Source organism: Gymnoscopelus microlampas, assembly GCF_963454915.1.
Source record: "Gymnoscopelus microlampas genome assembly, chromosome: 18".
Lineage (NCBI taxonomy): Eukaryota > Metazoa > Chordata > Actinopteri > Myctophiformes > Myctophidae > Gymnoscopelus > Gymnoscopelus microlampas.
The window spans coordinates 46,879,308-46,894,081 of NC_139955.1; the positions used below are offsets into that span (position 1 = coordinate 46,879,308).

The 14,774-nt window shown below is 40.5% G+C and overlaps 1 protein-coding gene across 1 annotated transcript in view; it reads left to right on the forward strand.

Annotated features, from left to right (window-relative positions):
- The window catches only part of b4galt1l (DP-Gal:betaGlcNAc beta 1,4- galactosyltransferase, polypeptide 1, like), a 48,671-nt gene that overhangs the window by 9,993 nt on the left and 23,904 nt on the right, over positions 1-14,774 (forward strand). The window contains exon 2 of the mRNA XM_084085681.1: positions 6,537-6,772. Coding sequence (XP_083941807.1) covers positions 6,537-6,772 — 236 coding nt within the window. The remainder of the gene's footprint in view (positions 1-6,536; positions 6,773-14,774) is intronic.

The following is a 14,774-nucleotide window of genomic DNA, read 5'->3' on the forward strand; positions in this document are numbered from 1 at the left end:
GACGAAAACGGAATAAAAACTAAATCTATTATGACTAAAACTAAGACTAAATATATTGACAATTTCGCCAACAAATAAAAACTAGACTAAAAATGTTAGTGAGGGATCTAGTGGAGAAGAGATCCAGTAGAACTAAGAGACATGTCATTTCATGTTTGGTTGCGCTCGGGTGTTGCGCTCTGAAAATAGCAGATCTACGAGCTCACAACGCGTCGCGCTGCGACGCGTTGTGAGCTTGTAGATCGGCTATTTTCAGCATGCAACCAAGTGTAAAATCAGCCATTACGACACCATCAAGGCACCGCCAAAACACATTGTAGTCGACTAAATTAACAGTAGATTTAGTCGACTACAATCTTATGATATTTAGTCGACTAAAGCTAGACAATAAAACAAACGTTTCAGATGACTAAAATATCACAAAAACTAAATGGAATTTTATTCAGAAGACTATGACTAAAACAACATCAAAATTTGCTGTCAAAATGAACTGTTGGAAGAGATCCACAATGCTCTGTAAATCCCTAATGCATGTGCTTACCGATGCACAGAGAGAGAGAGAGAGAGAGAGAGAGAGGCTAAGTCCTATAACATATGTATGTTATAATAGACCGGGGGGGGGGGGGGGGGGGGGTCTTTAAAATGTGAGGCCCACCCCCCAACGTGCTGAGTGAGAGACGGGAGGCTGGAAGGAACTACCGGTCAAACTGGAACTTAACTGTAGTTCTGCCTGGAACAAACAAACGGTTATGTTTGGTTTAATCATACAGGGGTCTTCAACAGGTGGTCTGGGAACCGCCTAGGGGGGTCCTCAGAGTTACTATATGGTGAGGGGGGGGGGGGGGGGCAGGCAAATCCTTGTGTGATGGGAACTTTTTTGTTTTGTGCATTAACCACTTGAACACAAACAATATATAACCAATGAGGAGCTGTTACTTATAGAGAACTTTACCATGTAACCGAGTATTTCTACGTTGCAGTATTAATACTTTTACTTAAGAGAAAACATTTGAGTACTTTTTCCACCACTGCCTTTCAGTTTAGTTTTTTATCACCCCTGTGCTCTCTTGTTGCTCATTCATCTGGAATGTGTGTGTGTGTGTGTGTGTGTGTGTGTGTGTGTGTGTGTGTGTGTGTGTGTGTGTGTGTGTGTGTGTGTGTGTGTGTGTGTGTGTGTGTGTGTGAGAGCTTACAGTTGGCAGTGATACAGCTCCTAGTGGCTTTAGTAAACGTGTTCTTTAAAGCAGTGACACGTAGTCTGTTCAGTGCGTTCAGGACAAACACACATTCATCATCTATGACTATATCTACAGTGTGTGATTGATGTGATAATCATTAGTAGCTGTAGACGGATGTTATAACTGTATCTTCCTGTATTTGATTGAGTGTTTACATTAATGTCACATTGTCATGATGTAACAGTGATTTGGCATGAAGCCCATTTAAACACAGTTACTCCTCCTTACTCGCATGTTGTGAAATAGAGGCTGTTATTTCTAGCCAAGATGGTAGCCTAGCAGTAATGTCATCAGTAATGGGTTCTCACACTACTGTACACAAACACCTGTTTTAGGACACAAGCCTGGAAACCACCTACACACTACGCTGGTTTCGAGGAGGAGGGGGGGGGGGGGATTTCAAGTTCCATGTTTGTTGGTCTCTCTGTCTCTCTGCTCTCATTTCATTTTCATTTCTCTGTCTCATTTCAAACCTTTTCATTGAACTTGCACCTTCTTGGTTAACTAATTGATGATTTATGACACTCTATAAGCCAGAGGTCTTCAACAGGGGGTCCGGGACCCCTAGGGGGTCCTCAGAGTTACTACAGGGGGGTCCCCCAAGTCTTGATGTGATATGATTTTTTTTTTTTTTTTTTTTACATTAACCACTTGAACCCTAGCATCCCTTTTCTGAGGGGAACTTTGGCCATAAAATAGCAGATCTACAAGCTCACAACTCCTCGCAGCGCGAGGCGTTGTGAGCTTGTAGATCTGCTATTTTTGGCAAAGAGGTGTTTGGTGTAGAGGGGAAAAAGAGCAGACCAAGTAAACAAAAAAAATACATTTTATACAATATAGAGGGGGTCCCTGCTTCATCTCTCTCTCTCAGCTAGGGGGTCCTTGGCCTGAAAACGTTGAAGACCCCTGTTCTAAGCTGTAGTAGCAGTGAGTCCAGGCCACATGGTCACGGAGCATGTGAGCAGATCTAAATCTCTCTGTGACCTCAAGGACTTTCACCTCTGATCCTGTTCTACATGCTTTCTGCTCACTACAGATCTACTTGTTTGATTGATTGATTGATTGATTGCTGTGTTGGAAGTTTTTAACCTATTAAGACCTGAAGCCGATTCTACAAATGTCTTCTAAATCCCAACAGTTTTCTCTAAAACGTATGTTTCTATATCAGTGGTGCTCAAAGTTATTCATGTCAAGGACCCCCAACATTATATGTATTTGGCTGCCGACCCCCATCTCAAAATATTTAGTTCCAGGGACCCCCCATGAGCAAAGATTTGAGTTACAAATATTAGCAAAAAAAGAAAATCAACGATTTGCACAAACGTTCTTGATTTTTCAAAAATAGCAGATCTACAAGCTCATAGCGCGGCACTCGGTGCCGCGCTATGAGCTTGTATATCTGCTATTTTTTAATAGCCAAAAGTGTAAAATAATGCTTTTTAGCTCAAATCTAAAAATGACACAGATGCGTTCCAGGTCTTAATGGGTTAAACAGAAGTGCATTTTATTTCAGAGGAATTGTAACATAACATAACATAAATAATGGCTGCAATGCCATTAAACGTTTATGACAATCTATAATATGATAGGCCTCAGTCACTATTCTAAATGAATGAATTGTAGTCAATGCAATGCATGCTGGGTCGGCCAGAGCCTACCATTGGCTCGTGATTTAAGCAGTGGTTCTCAAAGTGGGGTCTGAGGACCCCCAGGGGGTCCTTGGGGGGGGATACAGGGAGTCAGTCCCTTCTGTCTCTCCTACACTGTCTCTCTATCAGCTTTCCTACTGTCTGTCTCTCCTACACTGTCTCTCTCTCAGCTGTCCTGCTGTCTGTCTCTCCTACACTGTCTGTCTCTCAGCTGTCCTACTGTCTGTCTCTCCTACACTGTCTGTCTCTCAGCTGTCCTGCTGTCTGTCTCTCCTACACTGTCTGTCTCTCAGCTGTCCTGCTGTCTGTCTCTCCTACACTGTCTGTCTCTCAGCTGTCCTACTGTCTGTCTCTCCTACACTGTCTGTCTGTCTCTCAGCTGTCCTACTGTCTGTCTCTCCTACACTGTCTGTCTCTCCTACACTGTCTGTCTCTCCTACACTGTCTGTCTCTCAGCTTTGCTACTGTCTGTCTCTCAGCTTTGCTACTGTCTGTCTCTCCTAAACTGTGTGTCTCATCTTTCTGTCTTGTGTGTTTGCTTGTTAGTTATCAGCAGAGGGTTAAGACCTCAGGGCTGAAAGTCTGTTGTTTTTATAATGATGTTGTTGTCGTAGCTTATGTTTTGCACATGTCAGTGAGATGCTTGTCTAAAGGTCAGAGACTACAGACATGACATGGTCATCAGTGATTGGACATGATATGATTTGACCCCTAGCAGCTTGACGGGGTCACTATGATTAAAGGTCAAAAGAACTGTGAAAAGATAAATAACTCCACGTTGTGACGTTGTGAGTACAATTGACAGTAAGCTTCCTCCAGACGTGTGTCTGTCCCTCCCTACCCCGGATAGCCCCCTCTGCTTTGATTCTTCTCTCAGGGCACCCTCTTGTCCTATACTAGAGGTGCGGGTCGCTACGCGACCCTTCCGTCTAGTCGCTGGCGCGAGGCTCTCGTGTAGTAGGCTGTAGACGTTTTCGACACGCAAACCAAAAGCGAGAGCAACAGCAGTGTTTGTTTCGAGACGCAAACCGAAAACGAAAGCAAACTGAGAGACGGACACATTTCACCCGTTCATCTATCTATGTATTCACACAGGCTCTTGCAGGAGCAGAATGTGCGGCACAGATTGATGAAGCAGCCCGCTCAGCCCAGCGAGACGGCGTTCGCTGCGTTCAACCCTCCCAAAGAGTCAGACAGACAGTATTTGGATGGGGGGCGGGGTTGCCGGGGTTGCCATGTCCAGGAGTTGTAAGCGTGAAGTGGCGTGTAATTGGTTAGGGAAAGTGCGTCCACGCATGCTCAGTGCGCAGCGTGGTGTTTTTGCATGAAGCTGGTTGCTTGTTGCTCGCGCGCAATCTGGCAACACTGATGCAACCGACGCACGTACAAACATTCTGGCGCATGACTGTAGATTCCAATTGTAAGGTAGATGTATTGCTGTATATATATACTGTATATATAAGGATCAAATCTTTGTTTCATGGTTGTTTGTGCAGTGTGTTTGTGTGTTGCTATTATGTCAAGGTGAACCACAATGGAAACGAGCTAAATCTTTTTTTGTGTATAGTTCACGTTGGCGTTTTCTTAATGAATGTCACTGTTGTGACTTTTTTTTAAACTGCCAATAAAGTATCCTATCGGTTTATCGATCGATCGATCAAATGTTCCTCCAGAGCTAGTACTGTCCAGTGGTGGAAAAAGTACTCGAATGTCTTACTTAAGCAAAAGTATCAATACTGTAATACTCTGTTACAAGTAAAAGTCCGGAATTCCAAATTTACTTGAGTAAAAGTATTGGCATCAAAATGTACTTTAAGTACCAAATGTAAAAGTACTCATCATGCAGAATGTCCCATTTCAAGTTTTCAAATGTATAAACATCTTTTGAAAATAGCAGATCTACAAGCTCACAATGCGTCGCATGTGAGCTTGTAGATCTGCTATTTTCAAATGGCTGAAATGTATATAGGGCTAAAGTTGTTAATGTGTGTTTTGTAATAATAATCAAAATCTACAAAGTAACTAGTAGCTAAAGTTATCAAATAATTGTAGTGGAAATTGGAAAATCTCAAAATGTTACTTAATTACAGTACTTGAGTACATGTACTTAGTTACTTTCCACCACTGGTACTGTCCATAGCAGGTCAGATTTCTACCAATTGTCTTGTTTGTTTGTTTTATTTAGCTTAGAAGATGTTGTTGACCAATGAAGTCAAAAGGGCATGGCTTAGCTCATAAATAGAGCGAAACCAGCCGTTGTTTGTGGCGGATATGGAAACTTTGAAACAGCTGCTCAGTCAAATGCTGGTATCACACAGTGTTCATGTGAGAGAGAGAGTCATAACAAACATGAATATGTTTCACGCTGATCCTTGAGAGCATCGTCCTCCAGAGGAAGGTCCTGTATTACTTTAGATAGATTACTCCTAGGGTGAATAACATGCCTTTGTTAGGTTCATATAAAAGCACAACATGTCAATAACAAGTTAACCCTTGAAGACCTGAAGCCAATTCTACAAATGTCTTCTAAATCCCAACAGTTTTTTTAAAAAGTGCTTTATCAGTGGTTCTCAAACTTTTTCATAATTGTCAAGGACCCCCAAAATGATATGTATTTGACCGCCGCGGACCGCCCATCTCAAAATATATCAAAATATCTCCCCCCCCCCCCCCACAGAAGCAAAGATTTGATTTAAAAATGTTTGCCTTAAAATAATATATAGGTATTATTATTCAAAGATTTGGACACATTTTCACAATTTTGTTTTTGGCTTGAAAAAAATATATATTCAAAGATTTTCACACATTTTCAAGTATAAAAAATAGCAGATCTACAAGCTCGTAACACGGCACTCGGTGCCGCGCTCTGAGCTTGTAGATCTGCTATTTGTGAATAGCCAAAGTGTAAAATAATGCTTTTTTTTTGTTGCTCAAATCAAAAAATGACACAGATGCGTTGCCGGTCTTAATGGGTTAATGGGTTTGTTGTCTCCTTTTTGGGAGTATATTGAAATGAATTGTGAAATAACTAATACCAAGAACATATTTGTGTTCCCCGCCCCCTTAGTCCGTGGTGAAGCTTGGTTTCGGTGGGCATAATGCTTCCAGCACCATCATACAGTACTTTGAGGGTGACAGCCCTTTGAACAAATACATATCCTTTTGGGTGGTCCTTGACGTGAAAAAAGTTTGAGAACCACTGATATTATAGCAACATAATGTAAAAAAAATAAAAATAAAATGTGTTAGGATTTAGAAGACATTTGTAGAATCCCCCAGAAGCAAAGATTTGCATTATAAATGTTGGCTTTAAAAAAACATATACATTCAAAGATTTGCACAGATTTTCACGATACAAAAAAAAAACAAAAAAAAGATCTACAAGCTCATAGCTGTACTATGAGCTTGTAGATCTGCTATTTTTAGACAAAGTATAAAATAATGGTTGAAGTGGTTACACAGATGTGTTCCTGGTTTGAATGGGTTAGCTTCACATCCTAATTTAATGGGTTAATTACAATCTAAAACATACATCTTGGTTGTAAAAAAACAAAGTTGTCCGTTAACTTCACATTCTAATTGAATACGTTTCCCCTCTCTCTCTCTCTCTCTCTCTCTCTCTCTTCTTGTGTGTGATGATGGCTTCCAGTCGGTCCTCTGAGGGTGGAGTTCAGCTTCCCGGTGACGCTGGACCAGACCTCCAAGGAGAACCCCAGTGTGGGGCCGGGCGGCAGGTATCGACCCGGCAACTGCGCGTCCGCCCAGCGGGTGGCGCTCATCATCCCCTTCAGGAACCGGGACGAACACCTGAAGTACTGGCTCTACTACCTCCACCCCATCCTGCAGAGGCAGCAGCTGGACTATGGAGTCTACGTCATCAACCAGGTATTATTATCCTGTTCACTTCATATGCAGTGGGTGCCAAGTAACTAAGTACATTTACTCAAGTGCTGTACTTAAAGTAAAAATATTGAGGTATTTTTTTACTTTACTGGAGTATTTCCAATTTGCAGCACTTTTACTTCTACTCCACTACATCTCAGAGGCAAATATTGTACTTTTACTCGACTACAAAAATGTAAAAAAATAGCAGATCTACAAGCTATGAATAGCCAAAATAAATAAAAAAATCTTACAGATGCGTTCCTGGTCTTAATGGATTAAGGCAGGGGTCTTCAACGTTTTCAGGCCAAGGACCCCCTAGCTGAGAGAGAGATGAAGCAGGGACCCCCTACTCTATATTGTGTTTCAGATTCAAATTTTTTTGTTTACGTGGTCTGCTCTTTTTTCCCTCTACACCTATAACTCTTTGCCAAAAATAGCAGATCTACAAGCTCTGCTAATTTTTGGCTAAAGTTCTCCTCAGAAAAGGGATGCTAGGGTTCAAGTGGTTAAGGTAAAATCAAAAAATCACACAAAGATTTGGCGGACCCCCCTGTAGTAACTCTGAGGACCCCCTAGGGGTCCCGGACCCCCTGTTGAAGACCCCTGGATTAAGGGACGGTGTCACACTTTGGTGGCAGAGTAGTAGAAAGAGAATGTTCCCAACACCTCCCTTATGTCTCTCCTATTCTCATGTCAGGAAAACACTGAACGACTAAATGATGTTGATAATTAGCTGATAATTAGCCGCCGGTCAAGGCTAGTGGTCGGTGCCTTGCTCAAGGACACGCTTGTGCTATCAGCTTGTGTGTTACCTGAGCATACAGTAGTGTGACCTCTATTACCATTAAACCAACACACTGTCAACACAGCAGGAACACACATTTGTAATCTAATGACCACACCATTTTAACCCATTAAGACCTGGAACTGTGTCATTTTTAGATTTTAGCTAAAAAGCATTATTTTACACATTGGCTATTCAAAAATAGCAGATATACAAGCCCATAGCGCGGCACCGAGTGCCGCGCTACGAGCTTGTAGATCTGCTACTTTCGTCATTGAGAGAGAGAGAGAGAGAGAGACAGAGAGACAGAGAGACAGAGAGAATTAATATACTATATTTACTTTACTCGTAACAGAGTAGGCTACTTCTACATTGCAGTATTGATACTTTTACTTAAGTAAACCAGGGGGGGTCCCCGCATGATTTTAAATACATGATTATTTTGTGGGGGTCCCCAGTTCAAATATGATTATTTTGGGGGGTGTCAGAGTTTGGATGCGCTCGTTTTCAATAACTCAACGTCCTGCTGCATCATGTGACATTTAGAAACAGGTGTTTTCGCTCCATCCATGTTGCTCAATGCTTTACCACTCAGTCTAGATGAGGGGGGGGGGGGGCGTGTCCCTGTGTAAAAGTGACTCATGTGCATACTCTCTATTATTTGTTTGACGATCAATCGTCAAGTGAAATGTTTCCATGGGAATGGAAAGATCCTCGAGTGGTTTTAAACAATACGTCCTAATCTGTCACAGTCACCATTCCTCAGCTTTTTCCAGTCCAAAGATGTGTATCTATGAGGACACACATCATCAGTTACCACAAGACAAACCGTTTAGTGTTTCTCTATGTTTGTCTACGTATATATATACACACACAGCTAATGTGAGCGAACACACAATGACACACTGCTGAATACACACCACAGGGGCGTCACGGCCATTCACTGTGCGTACGGCGCGACACCCTCACTCTCACAGATCCGTGATTTCATACCCCCCACTTTTTGAAAAAAAAAGAAAAAGAAATTGATAATAAATCGGTAAAATCAGGAAAAAATGTGAATGAAATAACCTAACCCTAACCCTAAAACCGAAATAAAGTAACCAAAACACGAAAAAAAAAACTAACAAAATCCGCCCAAAAAACGCACAATTTTGAAAATACAAAATGTGTTTACATTTGACAGTTACAAATGTTTTTCACGATTTTTCAAAAATAGCAGATCTACAAGCTCATAGCGCGGCACTCGGTGCCGCGCTATGAGCTTGTATATCTGCTATTTTTGAATAGCCAAAGTGTAAAATAAGGGGTATAGTAATAGTCCACCGAAAGTCCATCCCCCCCCCCACCTTCTGAGAGCCCGTGACGTCCCTGTGCACACCGGTGACACAATGGTCAAACACTTCAGTCCTTCTATAGGCAGGGCTGGGAACGCTCGTATTCTACTCAATAATGTATTCATGCACTAGTCATCCTCCTTCACGTTCCCAACACAAACAAAGACACAAACCTGGGGGTGACGACGGGGGTTTCTCATTGGCTGGCCACTCCCTATGACTTTTCACACAAAAGTAGCAAAAATAGCCGATCTACAAGCTCAAAACGCGTCGCAGAGCTTGTAGATCTGCTATTTTTGAATTGGAATTTTTGTGTTATAATATGATCATTTATTTTTGCAAAGTAACTAAAGTTTTCAAATAATTGTAGTGGAGTAAAAGTAGGCTACAATATTTGCCTCTGAGATGTAGTGGAGTAGAAGTAAAAGTACTGAAAATTGGAAATACTCCAGTAAAGTTAAAGTGACATACTGGAGTAAGAGCCTCACTATCCGGAAATGGGGTAAAAAAAAAAAAGACATTGGAAAAGCTATAGAAAAGTAAAAATGTGTGGGAACCCTGTAGAGCGGATCGTACGCACAGCCAGCAAGGTTCTGCTCTCTCCTGCTCTCTATCTATCTGACAACAATATCCTCAGCCAGCTTAGCCTGCCAGGCCAGCTGTTTAACTAGAAGAGATGTCTCCCAAGTCATTGAAAAGTATGAGAATAATGATAAGAGACCGTTCATGTGAATCACGCAAATATACTAACATTCACGTTTCACCAAAATCGTGTTCTTTTAACCCATTAAGACCTGAAGCCGATTCTACAAATATCTTCTAAATCCTAACATTTTTCTGAAAAAAAACGTATGTTTCTATATCAGTGCTTCTCAATCTTTTTCATGTCAAGGACCCCCGGCCTAAATGATAATGTATTTGGCCGCGGACCCCCATCTCAAAATATTTTGTTCCAGGGACCCCCCAGAAGCAAGGATTTGAGTTGAAAATGTTCGCTTTAAAATAATAAATATAAATATATTAATTTGCACACATTTTCTCGATTTTTCAAAAATAGCAGATCTACAAGCTCGTAGCGCGGCACTCGGTGCCGCGCTACGAGCTTGTAGATCTGCTATTTTTGAATAGCCAAAGTTTAAAATAATGCTTTTTTTTTTTAGCTCAAATCAAAAAGTGACACAGATGCGTCCCAGGTCTCAATGGGTTAAGAATAATGATATCATGCTTTTATTTGCAGAGTTAAATTCTTGCACTATCTAGCATTTCTCTTGTAAACACTACAGATTATGATGCATTCCTGTTTTAGAGTACCAGGAATCACGAGACATAGTTTATTATTGTTCTTTGGCCTCAGCCCAGTGGGAGAGAGGAGGATGTCACTGACACACACAGCCTGGCTGTTGTGAAACACCTTCATCTTTCATTTGCTTATTTATTTCTATCTTAACCATTTCTATCCATCTTTATTTGAATCATTTTGATCATTGATGATTACTGAACCGTCAGGCCAGGTGTGTTAACCAGTGGTGTAAAGTAACTAAGTACATTTACTCAAGTGCTGTACATTTTTAGGTACTTTTACTTAACTGGAGAATTTAAAAATGTCAGTTATTTTACTTCTACTCCACTACACCTCAGAGGCAAATATAGTACTTTTACTCCACTACAACAATTAGACGACTTTAGTTACTTTGTATATTTTAAATATCATTACAAAACATACATTAACCACTTCAGCCCTATATATAGACTTCGGCTATTTGAAAATAGCCGATCTTCAAGCTCACAATGCGTCGCGATGTGACGCATTGTGAGCTTGTAGATCGGCTATTTTCAAAAGATTTGTATACATTTGAAAACTTGTGAAATGGGACATTCTGCATAATGAGTATTTTTACTTTTGGTAGTTTTCAGATCGGGGTCCTTGGCACGAACAGGTTTGAGAAGTGATTTTAGAAGGCGTTGGTAGACACAGAATGGGCCTCCTCAGGTCTTAATGGGTTAATATTACCCAGTCATGTCAACCTGACTGACCCCACCGCTGGAAGCTCGTCTGCTCTGTGTCAACCGTGCACGTGTGTCAACTGTGTGTGCACGTGTGTCAACACTAGACGGCACAGTCAGTTCTCTCCTCAGTCAAAAGCATTTTTGGTTATTTAGTGTTTTTAGATTCCATGGGTTAGCTTGCAGCTGTTGGATTTAAAGGGATTTTTTAAACTTTCAAACATGTTTGGGGTTCATTTTATCATCTAGTCTGGCCTTTGTGAGCTGTAGATAGATTCATTGAAAACACCCGTCCTTGGTTCTGGTGACTGATATTGGACTTCTAATGCATGAGGGGGCCGAGTTTTTTCAATTTCAATTTTATATTTATTTTTTTGGAAAATGAAAAAAAAAAACTATAATAATGTTTTTATTTTTAATAAAATGAATGAAAAACGTAATTGCAAAAACAGGCCCCTCATGTATTAGAAGGACAATACCTGTCACCAGAACCAAGGACGTGTTTTTTTTTTCTCCGATGAATCTATCACGGTTAAAATGGAGTTTGAAGTTACAATGGGTTTATATAGGAAGTCTGATTAAAAAATGAATATCAAATATCTAAATACTGAATCAAGCAACTTAAAAAGTTGTGGGCTGGCGGTGCTCTCAAAAGCCTGAGTTACAGTAGATATCAAAATGACCCCAAACATGTTTGAAAGTGAAATATCCCTTTAACAGTTATATTATTGATTATTATTTTGTTCTTAACCCTGACACTTTCTGATCTGTTAGCATTATCTCGTCACACATACTGTGATCTGTGAATCTGGTGCACCACAGAGTATCATTCTGGCTTAACCCTTTAAGACCGGGAACGCATCTGTGTCACTTTTTCATTTGCGCTAAAAAGCATTATTTTACACTTTGGCATTCAAAAATAGCAGATATACAAGCTCATAGCGCGGCAACGAGTGCCGCGCTACGAGCTTGTAGATCTGCTATTTTTGAAAAATCGTGAAAATGTGTGCAAATCTATGAAAATATACATATTTTTAAAGCGAACATTTTTGACATGACATGAAAAAGATAGAGCACCACTGATCATACATACGTTTTTCAGAATGCTGTTGGGATTTAGGAGACATGTAGAATCGGCTTCAGGTCTTAAAGGGTTAAGGGACATGGGACGATTATTTTAACTACAGCTATGTCCATAATAATAGCATGTATTTAAAAACGAGACAGAGTCCGATGACAGAGTGGATTCCCTCCCTGTCCAATCTGGTACCGTCTACTGTGTTGTTCAGTTTGTAAATTAAGCCAATCACAATAGGCTGTTCTGTGGCGAGGCCACAGCATTCTGATAGTTACATCTTCTCTACTTCTCTTTTTGTTCTCTTTTTACTTTGATATGGTGAGTCTATAGCCCAGCCCTATAGCTGTGTCTAGGCCTTTCACAGACATTACATAATCGTCCTAATCGCAGTTATTTGCTAATGGCAAATCATGACTCTGAGGAAACGTCAGTCATTTATTTTTGTACACCTGAAGAAAAGGCTTAAACGGTCCGAGCTGCTCCAGTGACGATCCCTTCGGCAAATGATTTGCTAATCGCAAATAATCTAACAAGTTGTAAGCTTTGTAGATCAGCCATTTACGCTATTTTTTCATGTATAAGTATAACATTATTTCTTTGTATATTTAACCCATTGAGACCTGAAGCCGATTCTACATGTCTCCTAAATCCCAACAGTTTTCTGAAAAACGTATGTTTCTGTATCAGTGGTGCTCAATCTTTTTCATGTCAAGGACCCCTAAAATGATATGTATTTGGCCGCGGACCCCCATCAAAATATGTTGTTCCAGGGACCCCCCAGAAGCAAAGATTTGAGTTAAAAATATTCACTTTAAAAATATATATATTCAAAGATTTGCACACATTTTCACGAATTTTCAAAAATAGCAGATCTACAAGCTCGTAGCGCGGCACTCGGTGCCGCGCTATGAGCTTGTATATCTGCTATTTTTGAATAGCCCAAAGTGTAAAATAATGCTTTTTAGCTCAAATCTAAAAATGGCACAGTTCCAGGTCTTAATGGGTTAAGTTACTTGTCATATCTGGCCTGTGCAATTGTTTTTATTACAAAGCCTGAAAAGCAAACACATTTAATTTGTATCCATAATGTTGAAATGTTCAATGCCAAAAACAGTTAACACATCACCTGCCAGGTATTAATTCATTAGTTCATCCGCCACCGCCAACGTTTTTGACCTTATTTTGACGACCCACTGAACCCACGATGTGGACACGGATGTAAACAAAACAAAAGCTGTCTGGGGGGAGGACGAGGGTCTCTTCTATTTACCGGATAATAAAAAAGTGTAACTGTGATCTTCCGTTCTTTAGTTATCGGCAGTTAACCCATTAAGACCTGAGGCAGCGTATAAAAAAATTCTAAATCAAAACAATTTTTCGGAAAAAAATATAAAAAAAATTTTTTGGGCGATTTTTCAAAAATAGCAGATCTACAAGCTCATAGCGAGGCACTCGGTGCCGCGCTATGAGCTTGTATATCTGCTATTTTTTAATAGCCCAAAGAAATCTAAAGTGACCAGGTCTTAATGGGTTAAATATAGCTTGTTTTCACCAAAAAACAAAAATGTATTTTTATAAATCTGATAGCAATAACATTGCAGTGGACTGGTGATTCTTTTTCTAAATTATGTCATTTCCGGGTCTATTCCTCTCTGGAATTCATCATAGGTTGGCGAAGAGCAATTATTTGTTTGACAATTAATCATCAACTACATGACCAAACCCAGTGGTGGAAGAAGTACTCACATGTATTACTTAAGTAAAAGTATCAATACCACAATGTAGAAATAGATGTAAAGGTCTGGTATTAAAAATGTATTTGAGTAAAAAAAAGTACAAAAGTATTGCCATCAAAATATAATGTACTAAAAGTAAAAGTACTCATTTTTGCACATTTTTTTTTTCTTTATTTACCCAGGGTAGTAGCTGAGCACAAGTGCTCATTTTCAGCAACACCCTGCACATAGAAACACACACTAAGCAGCTCCACTGGAGCAGTTGGGGTTCAGTGCCTTGCTCAAGAGCACTTCAGTGGTGTTGGGTAAGTGGTGACCATTCACTTCCCCACACAGATTTTTCCTGCCGGTCCAGGGAGTCGAACTGGCAACCTTCCGGCAACGAGGGCGCTCCTCTAACCTTTAGGCCACCACTGCCCACAAAACAATGTCCCATTTCACAAGTTTTCAGATATATAAAAAAATCTTATGGGCCCGGGCGGCTGGCGTAGCCGTCTGGGCACCTAGGTTGATAATCCAGCCTGACAGCCTGTCGCGGGTTCGAGTCCCGATCCCGACGATGCTGCGTGTCACCCCCCCATCTATCTCCCCGTTTCCGGTCAGTCTACTGTTCATCTATCAAGCCCCCCACCCAAAAAAAATATATATTTTGAAAATAGCCAATCTACAAGCTCACAACGTGATGCGTTGTGAGCTTGTACATCTTGTAGATCTTCTATTTTCAAGCAGCCAAACTATATATAGGGCTGAAGTGGTAACTAGTAACTAAAGTTTTCAAATAATTGTAGTGGAGTAAAAGTATAATATTTGCCTCTGAAATGTGTAGAAGTAAAAGTACTGAAAACTGGAAATACTCCAGTAAAGTAAAACAACCCAACAGTTGCTATTTACACTTGAGATTGAATGGTTTAACTTTAGTTTGAAACAGTCTTAGAAGCTCAAACAGACAGGCGTCAGTGTGTTTCCTATGCAAACAAACACTGATCCGCTTGTGTTTTCTGTACAGAAGTAGTCATGGTTCACATGCCGCTCGTCATGGCAGAACTTCAACCTGGTTTTGGCA